The following is a 23,771-nucleotide window of genomic DNA, read 5'->3' as shown; positions in this document are numbered from 1 at the left end:
GTTGACGCAGTTGCTTTGACAGCAGCTGTGTGTAATTCTGGGTTTGCATGCAAGTCAGCTGCCTTTGCCTTGGGAGTTTTATCTTTGTGCTCATTGAAATGTGTAATGCTAACTAATCTACATAGGAAGATTGCATAATCTCCAAGTCCCAGGAAACTCAGTTTCTAGAAAAAGTGATCACATGATTATTACTTTCTATTTGTCCCACTGGTGAATTCCTTCTTACTCTTCTTCATTAACCATTTCATTGCCATCTGTGTCCCCTAAAATGGATTTTTTGATTATTGAGACATCTTGGACCCTGTTTTCAGATCCTGTGACGTGCTGCAGCTTGAAAGGAACTGTGGAAACCAGTCCACCAATGATTCTTGTTAAGTTGTTCAAAATGCATCTGCTTGTTCCAGCAACCCAACTTGTGTTTTAGGGGCAGAAATAAATGCCTTGGGAACAAAAGCTAAAGAATTCTCATCAACCTAGCCCAGCCAGGGTGCAGGGAAGGATCAAGTGGAGTGTCCACTGCATTATCCAACAATCCTCCAAGGAATAAAAAGCAAGGACAACCACTAGAATTTATAAAAACACATTCCCATCTCCTTGTATCGGGCTTCTTTTCTTCTCTCCACCATAGTCTGTTTTTGTTTTCCTGCCGTTCCAGAGGGACCCTCACTCTACCTTATATAAGATTGCCACTCACAGCACAATAAAACTCATCCTTTCTTTTTCTAGTTCCCTCTGTTACTCTCGAGGGTTTTTCTAGTTTAGTCTCTGCTGCACCATATCATAGACTAAATTTATGATTATGTTTTATAATGAAATCATGATGGTATTATCTGGAGGCACAGCTTTTGCAGAACAAGGTGAGGCTGGCTCATGATAACCCATCTGTGTCTTTTAAAGTGAGTTTCCCCTCACAGCCAAAGAGCCAAAAGTGACCAGAATGAAGAAGAAATATTTGACAACATACCAGTTTAATAGAGATCTGAAACATTAAAAAGGAACAAACAGAGCATTGCCGGGAGAGGTCAGGCTTGCCACAGGATAGATTTCCTGGGTCTCATTATAAAACCTCTACAAACAGAACCATGGCCTGCTTTCACAGCCTTCCTGGATCTGGGCTGGAGTCTTCGACAAACTACAGTGCCTTTGCAAGCTCACCTCTCTAGGCTGTGACAAACACTAGCAAATACATAAGGGAAGCACCAAAGCTTAGTGTGTATTGGGCAACAGAAAATGGGGCAGCTAGTCCAGCTTCGGACCTCACACTGGTGGCTCTCTTCCTCCCTGCTTCATTTCCAGTGCCCTTCTGTTTGGTGCTCCCCATCCCGCAGAAGATCCTCTGCACATCCTCATTCCTTGACAGGTGGTGGCAATGTGTGCCCTGAGTCCTGGGCTAAATTGAATGCCTCCTCCCTGGGTCTCCGTCTCTCATGGGTCCGCCTTGCCCAGCCTAGTCCTCCCTCCTTCTCTGTAGCTTAGTCCTGGTTTCTTCTTGCCGGCGTCTCCAAGCAGCAATGATGGCCTCATCGTCCATTTCTTCCTCTTCCTCCCTGTCCGTGCTTCTCCGGTACTGAGACCGCCGCCCAGATGCAAACCTCCCTTCTTCTCTGTTTTCTGTCCTCTCTTTCTCTCCCTCCTCCTCAGACCTCATGAAGCTCTGGGTGAATTTCCTCTTAGCTCCAAATTCAGAGAAGTCTGACTTGGATGACTCTTCCACATCTTCCCAGTCCCTAGGCCTGGCCCAGTTTGGGCGCTGTGGCTCGGGGGACTCTTCCCCATCGGAGGACTCGGGGGTCCGGCGGAAGAAGTAGGGCTCTGGGCTTTCCTCTTGGGAGTTTGAGGTCTCAGTGAATGTAGACCTGGAGAACTTGTGCACCTCTCTGCCCTCCCTGGTGGAGGAAGAAGAGAACCGTGAAGTGCTTCTCACAGAGCTGCCATTTCCCTCGTGGTAGGAGGAGGTGTCCTGCTCCTCTGACTGGGATTTGGAGAACTTGTAACTGGAGGATTTAGACTCTGTCTCCCGGAGCAGGGACGATCTGGTGTACTTCCCCCTGGAGCTTCCGGACCAGTCACTTTGGGGAGGTGCTCTTTCCTCTGTCCTGATGCCACTGAGCCACTTGCTAATGCTGCTGTCCATCTCCTTGCCAACTCGGCTGCCACTTGCGCAGTGATCAGAGACAGCCAGGGAGGAGGAGGTGTCTGTTTCAGGTTTTTGGGAATTACTGCGGGAAGAATATCGGAGGCTCCCTATGGCACTGTCAGTGTCCTCGTCCCTCTCACCCACGCCATCGTCCTCACCTTCCTTGACTTTCTTCTTCTTGAAAAGGGAGCTGCGTTTGTTGTCTGACGCCAGCTTCTCCATTTTGTACTCGGACATCTTCTCCCTCAGCTCCACCTGCATCTCCCTCTCCTTCCGGCCGAGCTCCTTTAGGTCCACGTTGTCAGCAAACAGGCTGTAAATGGGCTTGCTGGTCCCCCTCGCTTTGCTCCCAGTACCTTCGGCTCTCGAGCTCAGCATGCTGCTGGAGGACAGCACAGACTGCGTGTCGGAGCTGGCTCTTGCCTGGCTCGGAGGCGGCAGGCAGCCACCCAGGAAGGAGGTGCTCTGTCCACTGAGCATGGAAACTTGGTCATCCCCCAGGCTGCTGGCCGCTGGCGCTGCCTTCATGCTTACAACGGATGGCGAACGGGACAACAGCAGCATCTCATTTTGCTTCTGAGCGAGGGTCTCACTGACTACACTGGCAATCCAGTTCTGGATACTGGCAATGGAAATGGTGTCTCCAGGCCCCACTGGCAGGTCAGGCAGGGGTGTGGTGGGCTTGGGGGCCGAGCATCCCCCTATGCTGCTTGCAGCCTGAGACAGGTGGGAGCGGCGGTCCTGAGTGCTGAGTACTGATGCCGTGTCCCCATCGGCACTGACCGAGGGGGCTGCAGACCAGAGCGCAGCCAGGGGGATGCTGCCGCTGGCAGCAGAGCTGTCCGCCCCCCAGCTTCCCATGGACTGGCTCTCCTCCAGCGTCTGCCGGCTCCTCTCCAGCAGCTCCAGTCTCCGCTGCCTCTTCTTGGCCAAGGCCGAGTCCTCTCCCTTGCTGAGCTCCGCCACCTCCTCCTTGTTCTCACTGCCCACCTTCTTCTGGTGTCCCAGCTTCCAGGCCTGGTAGGCCGCGAGGCTGACGTCGGAGGGGTTCTCCTCCGCGGCAGCCTCCTCTGCGCCCTGCTCACCGCCGCCTCTGTCTCCTGCCTCCGAGTCTTTCTTGTGGAATCCAAATTGGATTCTCTTGATCTTCCAGCGTTCCAGGGCAGTGAGTCTGTCCCTGTTCCTGCTGCAGAAGTTGTAGAAGGAGCTGGCTTCCGAGGACACACTCGCCTCGTCGTCGTCCCGCCTCCTGCCGCCCGCCTCCGGGCTGGCGTCCGCCTCCTCTGCCTTGCTCCTGGAGCGGTACCTCCGGGAAGCTTCCCTCTCGATCTCCAGCAGCCTCTCGTTCCACACGTCCCAGGTGCTCTCCGTGGACACGGAGTCGGCGCGGCGTCTGCCACCGCGGCGCTCACAGCTCCTCTCCAGCTGCCGCTTCAGGTCGCGGATGTCCCGGCTGCTCACGCTCTCGGCGGGGCTGCTGTCACTCGAGGTGCGCCTCCGCCGGCTCCCCAGGGGCGAGGCGGCCCCGCTCGCCTCCTCCGCTTCCTGCTCCCCAGACTCCCTCCAGTACGCTGCGGCTTGGTACCGCTCGTTCCGGCTCTGCCACTCCTGGACGATCCTGTCCACGTCCCGGTCCCCCGGCTCCTCCCCACGCTGGCCAGAGGAGGCTCGACCGTGGGGGCCCCGGCCTGGGCGGAGGCCCTGTCCCTTCTTCCACTCCTCGTCCAGCGTCTGCTCCTCCTCGTCGTCAGTGAGCGTGAGGGGCTCGGAGGCCCGGCTGGCCTTCCCCCCGGAGGAGCCGCTCAGGTGGCTGGCGGTGTCGCCGTCCCCCTGCACCGTCAGGGCGCGCACCCCGGCGCCACGCGTGCTCCCCGCGCCCTCGCCCTGCTGCGCCTCGGCCGTCGGCCCCTCCCCGCCACGGTCCTCTTCTCTGTCCTCCATCAGCTTCTCGTTGAGCTCCCGCAGCTGCTTCACGAAGCCGTCATTGGGGTAGATGGGCCGCTTCTTGCGCAGCGTCATCAGGGCCTCCAGGATGGTCTTGTTGTGGAAGATCATCAGGTAGGCGGCCACCAGCACCGCTGACCGGCTGATGCCCATCTCGCTACTGACCAGGACTTTCCCTACGAAGAAAACACAAGAGATAGTGATGCAACCGCGGTGGCCTCCTTGCGGTGTTTGTTTCGATGTGCCCAACTTAGGGTGTTTACTCTGCCTCTGGTGTTCACCCGTGCTCGAATCACGCGAGGGACGAGCCGCCTTGTCCCCATATTCCCGATGTCAGACAGAGCAGTCCCCACCGTCCCCACTTCTGAGACACTAAAGCGCATTTTTACTTTCTACCCGCCAAACGGAACATCAGAGGGAGGAAAAATAAAGGAATAGGGGGAAGGGGAGGAAGAAGAAGGAATAAAAGGAATGAGGAGCTAAGATGAATGAATGCCAGAGAGGTAGAATACCGGTGTTGGAAAGCACCACGAGCCACAGTCTAAACTTGAGAATTCCCTGCACTGTATCCTTGGTGCATCCAGCCTCTGCCAGATGCTTCCAGTGACAGGCAGCTCGCTAGTTCAGACACACCCACCTCACTCCATGTTTGGATCACTCTAACTTTTTGAAAATCTTTCGTATATTAAAGTATACATTTCTGTAACATGCATTCTGTGCTCCTACTCTGACATTCTGAAGTTAATAATGAATTCATCAATATGAATCAGGCTTTTTAAACAAAAATCTTTTAGATCACTATCATATTCTTCCCTAAATATATTTTTTTCTTTTCCTGGTTATTCTGAGTCTTTCACTTGTTTTCTGAGCATCTTTTCATGATCCCTTACTATTTTAGCTACTCTGTTCCTGGTCAAAACTTGAATCTATCAGTTTTTTTTTTTTTTTTTTCCTGAGTTGTCTGTGTCCAGAATGGGGCGAGATATTTCAGGTTTGGAATGACACACATAGAGTAGAGTGGGCCCCTTACCACCCCTGTTCTGATGCCATCTAAGCTTGCAGTGGGGGTGGTATGTCACACAATAAACTCAAATGATCTTTTACATCAACTGAAACATATAAAACTTAAAAAAAAACTGAATTAAGTCATGTCTCTCATATCTTGTAGTTTTTTTTAAACATAAAGATAACTTTACAAATTTCTATTAATTTTTTTGGTAGACATGGTGTTTTTATAACGTAGACAAGGTTTGAAAAGTCTTGACTCTTCCATTCAATAGATCAGTTATCTGCTGGCCTGCTTTTCTGCTTTGCATCCTTCATAAATGTGTCAAACGTGCCTTCTATGCCTTCAGTCTAATGGCTATTTAAAATGCAGACTGGGACCACCAGAGACCTTCCTCCTGGCTGTCATCACTCTATTTGCCAACAGTCTTTGGGGATGTTTGCTAATTGTCTAACAATATGGGATAGGAGGTGCCTCTTTCATTATTATATTTTTGCACCATCAAGGCCATGTCTTGGTCACAGAAGAGGTCAGAGACCGTGAGACTTAAGAGGACCTGGGGCCCAATAATGATGAAAGGTGTTATTGCCAAGAGCCAGCACTAGAGGGAGGTAAGCAAGCAGAATCAACAACGCTAAAAGACCATCTACAGATGCCCTCGTCTTATCCCCTCCTACCGCCAACTCAGGGCTCAGCTGTCCCTCACCAAGGACTTCCCCTTAACCATCTGACCTGGCCATAATCTACTGTTGTTAGTACCAAAGTCACATTCTCTTCCTTTAGAGGTGGAATCACAGGCCAGCTCACATTAGGACACCTCAAGACACAACCAGCCAGTTCCTCATCAGGGCATCAAATATTACCTAGACTCAGTCCCATACAAGCACCATGTTTTTTCATGCTGTGTTCCTTGCACCCTGGGGTTCCTCTGAGGAATTTCAGGGACACCCTGAGGGACAAGGGAGAGGCTGGGTGGGTCGGACTCTGGGACATCTACCCACTTCACCCAGAGAAGTGACAGGATTTTCTGTTTTCTCTGTTAGGCTTGGGGTCCACACTGATGAACAGATTTTGCTCTGCACAACTCCAGAGGTCACCCTTCACATCAAAGTCAAAATATATTTATTTGGTCATGATGAAAATTTTCCATCAGTAAAATGGTTTGAGGAAGGTGATCTTTTTCTAATATGCAGTGTCACCATTTTGATCAGCAGCAGGGTTGATGGGGGGGGGTAGGGGAGGTCCATCTAGATATGGTCTCTTTTAAAAATGTGACGAGTACAGCCAGTGGTGAGAGCATTGAACTTGAGTGAGACTGGGTTCAAATTCTCTCTACACTCTCAGTATGCCTTTCTGTGGCAGGTGATCTTGCTGTGCCCTCTCAGTTTGTAATTCCTACTTTCCTCAGAACTTACCCCCTCTCCACACCCCAGGAAAACAAGAATTTGTCCAGAAGCCAGCTCACTTGCCACCGTTGAGAGAACTCAGGGTAGACAAGGGACCAGAGTCTGCCAAACAGATTCTCCAGGGAGTGTGGAAATGGGACTGAGGCAGGAAATTAGCTCGTTAATGTTAGGCCTGTGGAGAGTCATTTGCTCTCTGAGGTAGAGAGAGAGAGAGAGGATGGGAACCAAGAGTGCTGAGACTGTCCAGCCCTTGTTCCCGACCACGTTCTTGTCTTTGGATTCCTCCCTGTATCTCTATCATGAAAGGCCCTTGCTGCTTGCGAAGGAGTTTGAGGTGGTTTCTACTTCCTAGCAACCAAGAGACTCTAGATCATTACACCGGTGGCAAAGTCACTTAACCTTCCCTGGGTCTCCATGTCCCAGTCTGTGAAATGTAAATAGCAACACCCCTCACGGGGGCACCGTGATCGTGACGCAAGACGCCCAACGCGGGGCGTTGGTTTCGGCCTCCTCCGGGTGAGGACCTGCCTCCCGGGCATCCTAGGGCAGAGCGAACCGTAGAAACAGGCTCGGGGCACTGTAGGGGTGCTGACAACCTCTCGCCGCAGAGTAGGACCTACCCATGAGGGCGACAACCACGGTAGCAACAGGTCCTTTCCTGCCTCGCAGGGCGAGCGGCCGGGGTGGCTGTGACCGCGGCACGGCGAGCGCAGGTGCCCGCGGCGCGCACCGGCTGCTGCGGCGGATCGGATCCGGCGCGCTCGCAAGCCCTGGCGGCCTCAGCCCGGGCGGAGCCACCGCGCCCGCCGGCCGGCCCCGCTGTCCCGGCTTCTGCAAACTTGCCGCTCGAGCCGGCGCAGCTCCGGGCACCGACCCGTCCCTCTCCCTCCCGCGCGCTCTCGCTCTGGCCCCGGGATGCGGCGGGGGCGACGGCCTTGCGGTGCCTGCCGCGTGCTGCACCTGGGGATCCGCGGAGCTGACCCCACACCCCTGGGGCAGACACACTCAGCCCACACTGGCCGACCCCGACGTTTTGAAAGGTAGGGGTTCTGAAAGCACTGAAAAGGAGGAAAACTGTTTATGTACAACATACGTGTATAAATATATGGACACGTAACTTACACGCAGGTACGTGTGTATGCACGATAGATATATAATATGTTTAAGTGTATATGTGCGTGTGTTTCCGCTAGAAGTTACCCATCCTCGCCATTGGTGCTAACAGGCAACGCCCTTCTCAGGAACCATGAACGGTATTATTTATTACAGTAATGGCTGTAGGCTTTTTAAGCGTTTATTATGTTCTAAGTGTTGTGCTAAGTAAGCTCTTTTATACGAATTTTAAAAGTTTTATTCCTCACAGCAACTTTAGGATTAAACATTTTAATCTCTGTTGTATATGTAAGGAAACCCGGGTGTCCAGGGTCACATGGTACAGAGCGTAGCAACTCCGAGACTCAGACCCAGGTTTCTGGACACCGAATCCTGAACTCCTGCAGCCAGGCTGTCGGCCCCCACGGCACGGGCTCAAGGCCTGTCTTCCTTGAGACTCAGTCTTACAAACTCCGCAGACAAGGTTCATATCAGCCCTCACTTGAATCACAGCAATAGCTCAGCACCGCTGTCCTCCTTCCCTGCTCAGTCTGTTCTCCAAAGCAGAGGGGGCGCCTTTTCTGAAACATGCATTGGATCAAGGTGCCTCTCAGCCTCCTTACCCTGGCTTCTATCTTCCTGTGAGATGGGGCCTCTGCTATACCAACCCGCATCCAGCAGCTAATCCGCATTAACCTTTTGATTCCCGAACACGCCAAGCTTATCCCACCTTAGGATCTTTTCACTAACAGTTCCCTTGGCCAGGAACTCTTCTTCCAATGTTTCCATGGTTAGCTCCTTCTTGTCTCTCACCTTCAATGTCCCATCCTCAGAAAGGCCTTCTTGGCCACCCTCTCCAAGGAGCTAGCCAGTCACTCTAGCACATCAACCTAGTTTCTGTATTTACCTATATGACATTTTTCTTTTTTTTTGTTTTTCATTTTTTCTCCTTTCAGTACAACGTAAGATTCAAAGGCCAGAAGCTTTGTCTGTCTTTCACCACAGTTCCTAGAATTGTACCTGTCACATGTTAGGCCCTCAGTAATTACTTACTGGATGATCACGCTTTCCTTTCTCCTCTTAGAGAAAACACCCTTCTAAGACAGATGCCCTGCAGACATGGCAGATAATCAGGAGGCTTTCATAGCCTTCCCCACATTGCTTCTCCCCGCGTGGAAGCAGGCAGACCACCCCCTCACCTCTATAGGTCAGCAGTGCTTCATCGAGGAACTCGGCAGCCTTCCGGAAATGCTGGGAGATGTCCACCTCGGGAAAGTCATCCACCTCTACACCCAGGTACTGGATCTCCAGGCCCGTGTAGAATTCGGGGCCCGTGTAAACGCCGGTGCCATGAGCAGCATTCAGGATGTGGGTAATCCCCAGCCTCTTCAGCCTCCCCTTGTTCACAGCCACGCTCCTGGGGGAGGAGGCAGGGACATGTTTGCTAGTCAGGACTAGACAGACAGGTGCATTACCACCATGATGCGGAGCCCGCTTGGTGGCGGGGGTGGGTCAGCTGCTGGGTGAGTGCCTCCCTTTCTGCTGCTGGATGTTTGGGACTCTGTGCAAATACTGTTACAAAATGGGGCCAGTGACTTGGCCACAGTAAGAGGAAAAAGAGACAGGGAGCTGGGTAGGAAGGGCAGGATGAAGAGGGGAACAAGATGAGGAGTAAGGACACCTTTGAATAATCTAGAAACCTCTAATTTAAAATCTCATGCCTTGGGAACAGAATCCATCAGGGCACAAAAGTGTCAGACAAAAATAATAAAACCAGGTGTATTTTACATTGATATTGCATGCTATATTTTAAAAAATCCTTTCATATGCTTTATTTTATTTTATCATAGTAATATTCTTAAGAGGTAGACAGGGTAACTATTTTTATTCCCATTTGAAGATTATAAAAATAAATCAGAGGCTGGCCAGTTAGCTGAGCTGGTCAGAGCATGGTGCTAATAACACCAAGGTCCAAGGCTTGATCCCCGTACTGGCAAGCCAACAAATAAATAAATAAATAAAGTATTAAATAAATAAATCCAAGAGCTTTTATAATTTCCCAATAGTGGGAAGAAAGAGACCCTGAACCAGAACTGGAATTTTAGATTTCTAATTCAGAGCTCTTTTTGCTGCAGCAGAATAAGTGGAGCTGAGTTTGAAAAGGCCTTAAGGACAGGGATGCCCAAGATGGAGCAAAGGACTTTAGGTGTCTCCAAATACGCCTGGGGTTCCTGGTGACTATCAGGTGAGTGCTCCTGGATCTATAGACCTATTTAAAGATCATTAGGACTTGGGGCCTGGCTCTGGGGATCAGATTCTAGATACTGATCATTCTATGGTGGAGCTTAAGACCAAATATCCAAGTCTATTGTCCCTACTGCCTGCTCTGGGGTCCCAAATTCCCTCCTTCAATCCTTGATATATGGATAATTACACTGGGAGAACATTTCATTAAGTAGTCAGTGGATCAGCAAAACTTAGTTTCACAAATTAACTTATTGGTACTAATGATGCACTGGCAAGCCCCTGAAGGAATAGGATGTGGATGAGTTGTTATCATTTTTGTTCTGGAAACTACTGATGCACTTTTAAAAAACAACAGTTTTCTGATTATAAGAACAATAAATGTCTACTCTAGAAAACCTGCACAATTCAAAAGAAACCTAAAGAAGAAAATAAAAGCCACTTGTAAAACCACCTCCTAGAGAAATAGTTAACATTTTATCACATTTCTTTCTAATCTGTTGCCTATGAAGAGCATACACACACACATCCGTCTATATATTATTCATACAGCATTATACTGTATATATATTCTTTTGTAATCTAATTTTTCCTCTTCTTACATTGTGAACATTTTCATAAGTTGGTAAATACATAGGCATATCAATATTGTCAGCGGCTCCTAGTATCTTGTTATATGGTAGTTACAGAGGTCATGGGATGGTGGAATTGGCAAGGCCATGGCAGGAAAGGAGGTCCAGAGAGGGCACCTGCAGGGACAAGGTTATGACAGAGAGACCTGGCAGAAGGGCAGAGGATAAGCCGTCACACCAGCATTTTGCCTGGGGATCTCTGTGTGCAGGTTGGTTGGGGGGTGCCTTTCTCCAAGGCCAGGGCAGTGTAAGTGGTCAGGCAGCCTCAACTTGCTGGATGGAGCTATGTGGGTCTTTGGTGAAAGTTAGGGGAGTTTCATCTCTCTTGGGCACTAACCAGAACAGTAGGACAATGGGTCATGTCCCCCAGCAGCCAGACTCACTTTTCAGCTATGAAGACATTGGGCCAGACCTCATCCACCTCGTTCCAGGGGGCCTCTTGGCGGTCCTGGGCCAGGGCCCGCTGGAGGTCCAGGACACAAGGGGTGTTGTACAGGCTGGTGTCATCCATCTTCTCCCTGACACGGTTGTACAGGTCCTCCACCAGCAGCTGCTCGGCAGACTCCAGCATGCCTGGACACTCCGTGTCTTCTCGGACCCCCCGTGGCTTGAGTTCTGGAAGGGACAGGCAGCATCCTCATCAGAGTTAGAAAGACCACGGCCTTGCCTGTTCCTTGGGAGAACCTGCCCTTGGCCAGTTTGCTGCCAGGACTCTGGGTATGGAGCGATGCCAGCAGAGTCTGCCAGGAAGGACTTAATAAGGGCTCAGGGGGCCACTTCATTGGCCTGGACACTTGTGGTCAGGAGCAGCAGCAGGATTGTATAGGTGCAGGTGAGGGGAAGCCAGTTTCCTCTGCTCCCTCCCGTTTCTCTAAAGCTGGCTGATAATTTTTTAGACAAAGGTCCTTCAGTACTAGGTGTACATCTGATTCATACTTATAACTCCTCAGTGCCCAGTACAAAGTGGATGCTCAGAGGTATTTACCAAATGAATAAATGAGGTTCTTCATAATGGAATTCATTCTACTAGTTTGATGCCTTTATAAATGGAATGCAAATAACCCTGGGAAAAGTAAAACTTTCACCAGTTATTTATATGATATTATCTTTTAATTGGCTTATTTCGTTTATTGTCTGCTTCCCCACCACTCGAGTAAGCGCCTGTAATTCTCAGCCTCCCAAGCCTCAGACAGAAGGCAAGAGTTTATCATGAACTCTGATGCCAGTCTCAAAACAGGATTCGGGAACTTTCTGACAACAGGTTGGAAAAGCTCAGATTCCAAGTGAATCAGAATTCCAACTCACCCACGTGTGGGGTGAACTTTTATCTTCTTCCAATAATGTATTTATTCACAGTTTACCTCTGGAGGGGAAGTAAGGTATTTCCTTTCTCTAAAAAGTAGACGAGGAGCAGAGGAGAGCAAAACCTTTCCTCTCAGTAGTAAAAATACTGAATAGGGGGAAAGAAAAAAGCAGGAAAGGTGTGTCCTCTGTGTCATCCATAACCTCTTGCAGGTGCCATCTCTTCCCCTGATGGGCAGGCAGTCTCTGGGGAGAGCGGCATGGACAGCACAGCCACATCTGGAAGATAGACTTGGCCCTGCCCTTCAGGGAATCAGGTCCTGACAGGTGTCTATAAGCCGGGCTTGCTGCTCAAGGGCTGGGAATCCTGGGCATCCTGGTTTCAGCCCAGAGCTGAGGAGTCCATAATCCTAAAGCTCCTCTCTTCTCTCTTCTCTGGTCTGGACCACCTGATGGGCCCCCACGTCCCTGCATCAGGTCTCAGCTCTAAATGTTCTCTGATCTCTATTTCAAAAGCAGAAAGAAGAAAACCTCTGCAATCCCAGGGCTCTATTTTGTTTAAAAATAGATGAAGTGTTCCTATTTTCTCCACCACCCAGTTTTCTCCACTGGCTCTCCTGGGGCCTTTCATAGCAAATGAAAAAGCCCCTCTCCCTCCCTCACCTACTTAGATATCTTTCCTAAAAAATAGAACTTCCTGACGCCTCATTAAAATATACAGTATTCTCTTCCTGAGCTATTGATGTAGTGGGTTGTCGTTTTGATTTCTTCCCTTTTCAGTTCAAAACAAATGTCCCAGCCCCTCACCCCACTGGCCGCTCTGACTTTCTTTCGCTAGGTCTCTGGTTCACCCCTCAGCCTCTTCAGAGTCCACCTACCTCCTGGCACCAGTTCCTCCCGTGTATTTCTGATACCTGACGTTTCTTCAGAAGAGAGTAAAACCCACACATTTCCCCCCGTTCTCTTAGATATATAGCGTGCGCAGACTTCCACGAAAACTGATGGTTCTTCAGGTTATGTTTTTATTCCTCTGATCACTAGTGAGCACAGTGATGTTTTGAAATATCACCTGATATGCTTTCCTTTCTCTGTCATATATTGTTTTTTCTCCCCCCATAGCCCTTCAGCCACTAAGGCTAAAGAAGCTTAGGCTCACTGCCCCAGAGAAAGGGAGCGAAAAGAAGCCCCAGAATAAAAGAAGGCATCGCTCATCTTTTAGTTTCAAACTAGACTCTGAATGTCCATAGCATTCTACAGACTTGAAAGTGAAGTTTTCAAAGAGAAACAATGTTTTTCTCCCAACTCCTCAAGCTGGGCTTTTACTTATCAAGAACCAAAGCCTGGAGAGTGGCCCCAGAGGGAAGCACAGAGGTGATGTGTGGAAGGTTAGGGAAATTGCCAACCACAAAGGAGGAAGAGAAGACCTTCCAGAGCTGGGGTGGTGCTGGCAGTGATTCAGAGAGAACCAGACCAGGCGAGGACAATGCCTGATTCTGAGGAGCCAGGTAACAGAAACCCCAGGTAGGGTGGAAAAAGAAAAAAAAAAAAAGCAAAAGCAGAGGGGGCTCTAATAGGATGGGGCCTCCCGGGGTGCCCAGAGCATCCAGCAAACTGTATATCTGGTTCTCTGTGAGATGTGCAAGAGATCTACATGTCCTCCAAGGACCCTGGTGGGGACCCAAAAGGTCAGGAGACCAAGAAATACCTGGGGTTAGGGTAGAGAAGGAGGATCATTGTGGTTCTCATAACTGAGGGCCAGGAAACTCATGGTGGCTACCGGTGGTGGATGCCAGATTCAGCCCAAAGGCCAGTGGGCTGTGTATCATCAGTAGAAGTGGGAGAGGCCACCCAGGGAGAAGGGAGGAGAACGGAGAGGAGAGAAATAGGAAATGATTGTTTACCCAAAACTGATTAGAAAATAAATTCATTCGTTCAGGATGAGTATCCTTGAATGAACTATAACATGTCTGCTCCAAAAGTTACTGTGTAAGTACTAACATCGCTCTCACCCCGCCTTTCCCTGCCTTCTCCCCATGCATACTTCAGTTTGATGACCAACTTTAAGCACTAGTGGAAATGCAGATCTAAATTTAGACATCCCTTTGAACAGAACTCTCTGGATGCTCCTACCTGTTTCTTGGGCTCTCAGGTCTGCGTCTGTACCATAAGCCACCTCAGAACTGAAGATAACCAACACTATAATGGGAGGCCCCACAGGGCCGGCCCATGGCTCACTTGAGAGAGTGTGGTGCTGATAACACTAAGGCCACGGGTTTGAATCCCTATACAGAGATGGCCGGTTCGCTCACTTTGGAGAGCGTGGTGCTGACCACACCAAGCCAAGGGTTAAGATCCCCTTGCGGGTCAAAAAAAAAGGGGGGGGGCAGGCCTCAGAGCAGATTGGAGCTGCCTCCCCAGCTGTCAACTAGAGAACTATTCACACCTATGCATCATAATTTCCATCTCTGTCCCGTTAAAGTTGACGAGGCGGGGTTGGCAGGACTGCTTTCTTCAGATCTGCTCCTCTTAATGTGATGGGCAGCTCCAGAGAAGCACATTACACCTTCCAGTGGGCCCCTCCATGGTTCTCCAGGTGACCACTGGACTCTCCCCGCTCCCACCCAGCTTCTGATTGCATTACCCTCATTGATGATCTGTTTGGCAGCAACGGCTGAGGAGAGGTGAATGGGCTCCATGAAAATGCTTTCTGTTTCTGCATCTGAGACCATCGAGTACCTAGGAGAAGAGCATATTCATGTGAGATGACCCTGGGCAGTGTCTGGATGGAAGCCATTCTTTCTGGAGGAGAAACCTCAATCGGATTTTAGCAATGAGTGGAAAATAATGAGAGATAAAGGGAAAGCTTTCTTAAGTTCAGGGAACCTGAGAATGCAGAATTCTGGGTGTCCTGTGGCTCAGTTGCCTGTCTATGTTCTGACCAGAGTTGGCACCTGTGGTGTGTGAGATGATGATGGTCATCCAGATTGTGGAAGGAAGAGCACATGTCTGTGGTTGGGGGACCCACCCTCCTGGGGCTTCACTTTCTTGGATGTCCTGCTGCTCTTTTTTCTTTGTCTTGTCTCCTTTTCCTCTGCTATCAATACTCTAAAATGTCCCTAACTGTACCTCTACCCAGGGTTCTGCTGGATTAGTGGGCTGCCACCCTTCCCTCTGTTCCCATGTCCTCTCCCTGCTGTGAGGGAAAGGGCTGAGGATGAAGGGCTGGCCCAGCACCAAGAGAAATGCCAAAGATGCACTCAAACGATTGGGCCTGATTCTGAGCACAAGAAATCAAGGGTCAGGCTGCTCCCAGGGTTGCAATAAAGTGACTTGGGTAAATGTCAAAGCAATTTCCCAAAAAGAATTCAGTGGAGGGAGGTGTCAAAAGGGACTTTTGAGGAACCTGGAGAATCTAGGCAGAGACAAGTGTTAGGTCCACACTGTAGTGGTGGAATAGGACCACACTATTGTTTACTGGTGAATTCTTCCCTAATGAGTTCTCCTGTTTCCAGGTGTTGGGGTGAGCTTTGGGGTTTTTTGTTTGTTTGTTTGTTTTCTACTTAGTCTTTCCTTTAGTTCCAGAGAAGTTAAAAATGAGTAGAGGAATTTAATGGATACCATTTTTTAGTCCCTTCTACGCATTTAATTCAGACAATCTCCCCACCCCTACCCCAAGTAGGTATTATTATTCCTGCTTTATAGATGAGGAAACTGTGTCTCAGAGAGGTTAAGAAAATTGCCCAAGGCAGTAAGTGAATGGCAGGGCAAAGTTGCAAACACAGGGCAGTCCTGCTGTAAGTCCAGTCTTCTCTCTACCACAATATGCTGATACCATTTAGATCAGAACAGAGAGGTGAGTTGGTTGGTACAAACAACTCCAGCTGGATTCCCAGGCCCAGTATAGACTTTGACATAGAAAAGTACTTAAAAAGGGGCCGAGCCCGTGGCGCACTCGGTAGAGTGCTGTGCTGGGAGCGCGGCGACGCTCCCACCGCGGGTTCGGATCCTATATAGGAATAACCGGTGCACTCAGCTGGTCACGAAAAAAATGAAAAGTACTTAAAAAGTACTTGTTGAAAGCATGGATGGATCAATGTATGGATGGATGAATTGAGTTGAGTTGAGCTGAGTCCAGCTGAACTAAACAAAGCTAACTTGAGCTTTGTTAGAATCAAGATAAGTCAGAATTGAATAAAATAAGTTAGAATTGAATTGATTAGCAGAATAATTCTCTTGTAGTAAACATCCACAATCAGAGTCCACCCTTGGGAGAATGGTGTGCTTAGTATCAGCAAGGCCAAAGAGAAAATAGTCCTTGCCAGGAGAAAGTAGTCTGTGACTCTCCCTAGGCGCACAAGGCCAGACCTGCCCATGTAGCCTAAGGGGTAGTGCAATGTGGCATCATCAGCCACAGTTCCTGAAAGTTTTCTGATAGCAGTTATGTTGGATCATTCCCATTCTAGCACCAAATACTCTGTGTGACCAGAAGATGCATTTCAAATAAGCATGACTGGGAAGTGGGGCTGGAGGAATGGATGGGAAGTGCTAGGCACTGGGCAAGGTGTCCTTGTGCCACCTTCAGATCAAACCCAGTGGTCCCCAAGGCCCTGCAGTCTCTGGCCCCTTCCTCCTCTCTAACCTCACCTTAAACTAGTTTTTCTCTGGCTCACTCCTTCCCAGTGGTCTTCTTTTAGGTAGCCATCCTCACCAAGTTCCCTTCTGCCTAGGGACTTTGCAGAAGCCCATTTCTGCAGCCCAGGTGCTCAGTCCTCTTTCACCTTCCCCATCTTTCTGACTTAACTGAATCATTCCTTCTTTGGGGAGGTCTTCCCTGATCTTGCCCTTTATACCCTACCTTTATGGCACTTTTACCAGATGCAAGTTTATACTTATTTATGAAATGACTTAATAAATATCTGCCTCCTTTTCAAGATCATATCCTCTAAATGGGCAGGGACCATGGCTGGGTATTTTGTTGTCCATTGTGTTTCCAGCACCCAGCACAATGTCTGGCACAGAGTAAATGCTTAACAGGTATTTTCTGACTCACTGACTGACTGGATCTGTCCTCAGTAGCACTATATTTAGGGGAATGTGGCAGTTACAACAATCAGCAACAAGATTTATCAAGTGTTTGCTATATGCTCATCATTTTATTGAGACATCAATAGTAAGCCCAAAAGCTAAATGACGGGCTTGGTTGTATTCTGTCCATGCCTAATCTCTGCCCTTCTGAGGCCAAGATGTGTACAATCTCTGAGGCTTATATTAGCAATTAACAGTTTTTTCTTATGGTGAATTAAAGGTGACCCCAGATCTGTGACACTTCCTGCATAGAAGAGTGGGATCTATGTCTACTTTCCTTGAATCTGGGTGGTCTCTTTAACTGCATTGATATAGAATATGATTGATAATAGAATATGGGAGAAGTGATACTAGGCCCATTTCTGAGCCTGGGTCTTGAGGGTAACTTCCTTTCCCTGGCTCTTGGCATTCTCCCTGGAAACCCTGAGCTGCCATAAAAGAAGTCTGATTACCCCCAGACCACCAAGCTAGACAGCCTTCAGTCAACAGTCCAGCCATATGAGCTCCCAGCCAACTGCCAATCGTGTGCATGAACCTCTTAAAGGTGGATCCTCCAGCGCATCAGGCCACCCCAGGTGACGCCACGTGAAATAGAGAAATGATGCCCAGTCAAGCCGGCCCAAACTTCTGACCCACAAAAAGAGGAGCAAAACAAAATTACTGTCTTTAGTCATTAAGTTTTGGAGTAATTTGTTAAGCACCCATAGATAATAGGAACAGTGCTATTCCAAGGGCTAAGAAGTGAGTTTTGAGCAAATGCTTAGGAACTCTTCTCCCTAATGGTGATGGGAACCTAATAAATATCAGTGAAGGACCCATATATGTTGCGGATGGGAAGTAACAACAAAATAATGCCAATATGGGAGAGCAAATCATGCTTGTGGACATTCTGAGCCCAGGGTTTCAAGGCAGTCTTGGTTTTCAAATATCAACATTTCACAAAACTAGAGTCAGAGCCTCAAATTTTACATAAATGTGAGTCACATTTCTATTTCACCAGTATTTATTAAGGGAGCCTTATTTTATTTATTGATAATTAATATTATTTATAGTACTATTAATAAAAGTTATTTTATTTATTAAGGGTCAGTACCATGTAAAATGAGGTGTAGGGTAAAACAGAACAAAACATATCCATGCTGAGCACTCTTGCATTACCGTTTGTGTATGGGGATAATAAGGGCTTCCTCCTCACACCCCCCATTCTTCCCACACGGTCAGTTTCCTTTGTTCCTCTGTGGGCCTCTAGGGCTCTGCATCCTGAGGAGGCTTTCTCAATGTGTAATCAGGACTCCCAGCAACTGACACAGACTGAAAATAGACACAGGAGGCTCTCTCACCTGTCAGGTGTGCAGAAAGTCCCCTCAAGGAACTCAGCAGGTGATGTTGTGGGGATCCTGGCCTGGGGTCATCTATCTGGGAGCCCTTGATCATGTCATTTTCCTTAAACCACATTGACTACACATTGGGAGGATTTGGTTTTAAGTGATTAATACTGGGGACTGAAGATCTGTCCTAAACTCTGAGGATGTGGGTTTGCTAAGGGAGAATTTGAAATTAAGATGTGAAAATAGAAATGACTGAGAAACATCTTTTCTTCTTGTGGGTATAAAGATCGAGGTTCGGCTAATGAGTCAGCAAACCTAAGAAATCATACGTGAAGATCCTATCTACCACACCCTTGAGAAGCTGGCAGCTTTATAACTGAGAAAAGAAGGGGATTAAGGACAGATTTCCTCCCCAGCTCCACATGTTTCTGTCCTCGGCTGCTGCTGCTAACATGTGAACAAAGGTAAAATAAGCTCAGTATTATCCAGTGTGGAATGTAGGATGTAGTTTACAAATGCTTTTATGAGTCAATTGCCATGAGGGGAGATATCAACCTAATAGTAATAAAACTGCTTTGCCACAGACAAAGTTTATTAAGTATAATAAAGAAGAGTGTGGGGGGTAGGACCTGAAAAGACCCTTGTTTTCCACAGAGAAGCAAGATTACGGAAAAAGACAGGAGGAGGGAGAGAGAGAGAGACCTGAACAACTGGCCCTGTTTATATCTGCAAGGTCAGTGAGATGGCTGCCCTAGAGGTTTTGATTTACAACCATGTCTGTGCCCCAACCGGTGTACCTGAGATGGAGTGAGATGACACTCACACCCTGATTAGAAAGCAGTCAGGGCTGGCTGTTCAAGAAAGACACACTGGGAGAAAGAGGATCTGGGATCGATATATACCTCATCTTAACATCAGGAAGCAGTAGCTAAAAAGCCTTGAGGGTGAATTGAAAGAGAAACAATAAAGGGGAGTTTGATGGACTGCCTAACCAAGAGCAGGAGACTGGTATAGCTTTCTTTCAACCTGCATTTTTCAAAATTGCACACCGTGACCCATTAGTATATCATAAAATCAATGGGTTGCATCCAGTGTCGTGAAAGATGAGAGAGAGAGAGAGAGAGAAATCAGAGAAAAAGAGTGAAAGAAAGAGAACAGTACCAGCTATTGTAAGGATAAGTGGAGTTTTGTGCAACTATAAAATTTATATGTATATGTATATACGATAAGAACTGAGATGTAAACAGTATGTCCTACTGTAGATTATCCTCAGCAAAGTTTGAAAGCCACTTCTCTAAACCAAGTGCCGGGCTGTCCAGAAGCAGCGTGGAGTAGAATTGAGGTCCTTCAGCCCAGGCCCCCTACACTGATGGCTTCCTGTCAAGGAGACCCTTGGAAATGAAATGGAGGCAGAGGCCCAGGAGAGGGTGTCTTTTGGTTTGGCTTTTGTGAAAAAGGACCAGGTTTCTGAGCTCCCTCTAGGCGTTCAGTCACTTCAGAGAAAGTGACCACAGACAGGCAAAATTCAGGTTCTAAGGAAGGAGAGAAATCAGTAAAACAAGAAAATCGATTTTTATCAGGCTGCTTCCAGCTGGCTTCGTGAAAGAGCTGACGTGGAAAAATCTTCACAGAAAAAGAAATGTAAGAGAGAAAGGTAGACAGGAGCAGCCGTTTCCCAACGAAACACGATAAGGACACACAGAAATCACACTTCACGCCCCCATCTCCTACTGATGAAGAAGAAAAGAGACCAGGAAAGCAGAGTAAAAGAAAAGAACCACAGTGACTCCTTTTTTAAAAAAAACTTAATTGACTTGTTTTCTATTTTCCCAAGAAGCTGACCCTTCATTAGAATTTGCTCCTTGACAAACAGACTCTCAAATTTGTTATCACCAAGAAACCCATTGTATAGATGAGCCCAGGTAACATTGCTTAGAGGAATCCTGGGAAGACAGGATGTGTCAACATGTTAAATTTAGGGAATTACTTATGAATAGCCTAGATTACAGTAGCCATAAATATTGTACAAGGTCTGAGAAACCATTTGTTCAGTATGTTATAGTCAGTTATCCATTCAGTCTACAAACAATGCTTGGAATTTGTTTATTGTGTAGACTTTCCCGAATTTATAAAACCTCCTGGCTTTTTCTGCTGGTTTGCACAGACTTACTTCTCACACTGAGAGGTGGTTTCTCCATTTGCAAATCTAAATAAAAGCCTCATTTAAATATCCTTACAGACCAAAGTGTTTTGTTTGGACACTACCCCGCCCCCCACCCCCAGGCACACAGATGCTTGTTCACTGTGGGAAAGGAAAGGAGTGCACAGCTAAGGAACTTCACTGAAGGTGAAGGAAAAAATGTCACCATGACAGGAAGCCTTACCAGATCACCAAGGAATTCTAAAAAAACTACGAAGGTTTGAAAAATCCAGCTCTGAAAAGCCAAAGCAAGAAATGGATTTTGACTTGGAAAGATATATAGGGCAACAGAAAAACATTCTTGGGAAATCAGGAACAAGAGAAGGATAAAGAAGTCTTTGCTTCTTTATTTGGAAAGGAAAACTGATAATAACAAGGAAGGAAGAAACCAGAGGCAGAGGCCAATTTGTGTTACAAACACACTTATTTCTTAGGCTGTATTTATTTGGGAGCTTGTTTGCAGGTTCTAGCTGGGCAGTGCAGCTCCTCATAATGCCCATCCTCTCCTCAATGGGGGGGCTGGGGCCTGTGTTTATTGGGGTGACTGGGGAGGTCTGATGGAGATTATGGGTAAGGGAGAAGTCCCCACCAAGTTGCCCCACTGGTCAGGGATTTTAGATTTTAGTATCAACTCATGAATTACTTAGGGAAATTTGTCTAGCCGGGAGATAGATGAATCGCTGCAGGTTTTCCTCCAGAAAGAGTGGCTCAGTGGCTAGCTTTGAATTTAAGATGTTTGAGGCCAGTGCCCAACTCAGGCAAAAATGAAGATTTGACCATATCCACTGTCTACACCCCTTCTTCAGGTTCTTAATTCATCCTAAGATGAGATTTACAGATGAGACTTGAAATGTTGAGACTCCCTGCCAGGACAACAATGAGGCTTCATCTCTGAGCTAATTTTGGTTGGTTGAAAGTGGCTGTTTGAAGCACTGGGTGAAGTTTTGCTGGGCCCCATTCTAGTTCCCCGAGAAAGAATATCGTTATGTCTGCTAGGGGCTAGAGCTAGGGCTTCGTGGGTTGAATGTTGGCCCTCCAAAAAGTTGTCTCCCAGAACCTGTGACTGTAATCTTTTATGGAAAAAGGATCATTGCAGGTGTAATTTTGTTAAAGATCTCACGTTGAGATCACCCTGGATTAGGGTGGGCTCTAAAGCTAATGATGCACGTCCTTACAAGAGAAGAGGAGAAGACAGAGAACGTTTGAAGGAGCAGCGGAGGTTGGTGTTATGCTGCTACAAGGCAAGAGATGCCCGTGGTCTACAGGATCTAGGAAGAGACAAGGCAGGAGTCTTCCCCACAGCTCCGGAGGGAGTGTGGTTCTGCCACTGCCTTGATTTCGGAATTCTGACGTCCAAAACTGGGAGGGAATAAATGTATGTGGTTTTTAAACCACCCAGTTTGTGGTAATTTGTCACAGCAGCTAGGAAACTAGTATAAGAACTAAGAGTCCATCGGTGGGGTATTTGCTGACTTCGTGCATATTTAATTTTAAACAGACTCAAACCTTTAGCTAAAGAGATGAAACAAAAAGGATGGAATCTCAGGCACTTAGCAAGTACAGCGAGGACTGTTCAGGATGGGGACCGATAGCAATAAAGTGATGATCTGTTGCTTAGAACACAGTATGTGCTTATGGCAGAATTAAAGAAACACGGTGTTTTAACTAGTGTGTGTGGGACTTTAGTTAAATAAACATTTCTTGACATCATGAGTTACTGAAAGGAATTGGCTGTTAGATATCTTTCTCTGAGAGGAAAAGGGAAGAGAACCACCATTTGTCAAATACCTAATGTGCCTTTATATATATCATTATATTATTTTATCTCTACCACTGGGTAAAGCTGGTATTCCACTCTTATGACTAAGTTATGTGCACTCTCATGGCTGATGAGTGGGAGAGCAGCTCTAACCTCAATTTTGATTTCAACTGCATCACTTAAGTTCTTTTTACAGCACCATGCTGCCTCTTAGAAGAGGGTTTCATTTATCTTTTCTTTTTTTTAAACAGCTTTATTTGAGGTATAACTGATATATAATCTGCACATATTTAAGTTGTACGGATTGGTAAAGTTTGACATTTGTATACTTCTGTGAAACCATCATCACAATCGAGATTGTGGACATATCCATCAGCCCACAGTGTTTCCTCATCCCCTTTGAAAGCCTTCCCTCCTACCCACTCCCTGCCCTGTGTTCCCCATGCAACCACTGCTCTATTTTCTGTCACTACAGAGATTAGTTTGCATTTTTTGCATTTTGTACTCTTTTTTGTCTGACCACTTTCACTCAACATAATTATTGAGATTCATCCATGTTGTTGTATGAATTGATAGTTCAATCCTTTTTATTGCTGTATAGAATTCCTGTGTGTAAAAATACCACAATGGGTTTATCTATTCACTTGTTGATGGACATTTGAGTGATTTCTAGTTTCTCGGCTATTAAAAGTAAATTTGCTATAAACGTTCATGTACAAGTCTTTGTAAGAACATAGGTTTTTATTTCTCTTGGGTAAATACCTAGGAGTAGAATGTCTGGATTGCATAGTATAGGTGTATGTTTAACTTTGTAAGAAACTGACAAACTGCTTGTAAAGTGGTTGTGCCATTTTACGTTCCCACTAGCAGTAGGATTGTTCCAGGTACTCCATGTTCCAACCAACATTTGGTGTGGTCAGTCTTTGGGAGACTGACTCATTGTGATTTTAATTTGCATTTCCCTAATGACTAAGGATTTTGAGCATCTTTTATTATCTTTATTTGCTATCTACATATCTTTTTTAGTGAAGAATGGGTTCAAATCTGTTTTTCCATTTTTTGATTGAGTTGTTTGTTTCTTTATTATTGGGTTTTGGGAGTTTTAAAAATTATATTCCAGATACAAGTTCTTTATCAGGTATGTAATGTGCAAATATTTTCTCCCAGTCTGTGGGTTGTCTTTTCATTTTAAAAAGCACTGTACACTCATTCATCTGAGCTGGTTTGGGCCTGGTTCTGTGTAATGCGGTGGGATTGATTGGATGATAGCTCAAAAGCCTGTGCAGTTGTAACAGTTTATACCTCAGATTTTATGATGACATTGTGGGAAGAGAGAGTCCATGAAGTGTCATCATGTGTTCACATTCCTTGGAAATTACTGAAAAGGGCTAGCTGATTTGGGATCACTATCTAGAAACCAATTGCTAAGGGGTATGCACACACCAAGAAGGGCATCAAAACCAATAGGGCTCAGCAGCAGTTACTGAGAATCCAGGAGAAAGTTTTTCTGGATGTGGGACCTTGCTTTAAGGAAGCTCAGTCCATTCTGCAAGTAAGTGGGTCTTTCAGGCTGAGCCTGTTTTTGCCTAGGAAGCGGGGCTGGCTGCCGGAAGGGCTAAGGATTTAATGCCATTGA

General features: G+C 47.1%; 1 protein-coding gene across 2 annotated transcripts in view; it reads right to left on the bottom strand.

Annotated features, from left to right (window-relative positions):
* Nucleotides 1-949: 949 nt before the first annotated feature.
* STYXL2 (serine/threonine/tyrosine interacting like 2) overlaps nucleotides 950-23,771 on the bottom strand; it is a 28,306-nt gene continuing 5,484 nt past the window's right edge. For both annotated transcript variants that reach the window (XM_063104290.1, XM_063104289.1), the window contains exons 3-6: nucleotides 14,405-14,499; nucleotides 10,845-11,076; nucleotides 8,785-9,002; nucleotides 950-4,257 (exon numbers count right to left, since the gene is read on the bottom strand). In XM_063104290.1, the coding sequence (XP_062960360.1) occupies nucleotides 1,448-4,257; nucleotides 8,785-9,002; nucleotides 10,845-11,076; nucleotides 14,405-14,499 (3,355 nt within the window). In that variant the 3' untranslated portion in view covers nucleotides 950-1,447. The remainder of the gene's footprint in view (nucleotides 4,258-8,784; nucleotides 9,003-10,844; nucleotides 11,077-14,404; nucleotides 14,500-23,771) is intronic.

The sequence above is a fragment of the Cynocephalus volans genome, chromosome 8, assembly GCF_027409185.1.
Source record: "Cynocephalus volans isolate mCynVol1 chromosome 8, mCynVol1.pri, whole genome shotgun sequence".
NCBI lineage: Eukaryota > Metazoa > Chordata > Mammalia > Dermoptera > Cynocephalidae > Cynocephalus > Cynocephalus volans.
Note: the sequence above shows the minus strand (reverse complement) of the source record. Positions and strands in the feature narration are given on the sequence as shown.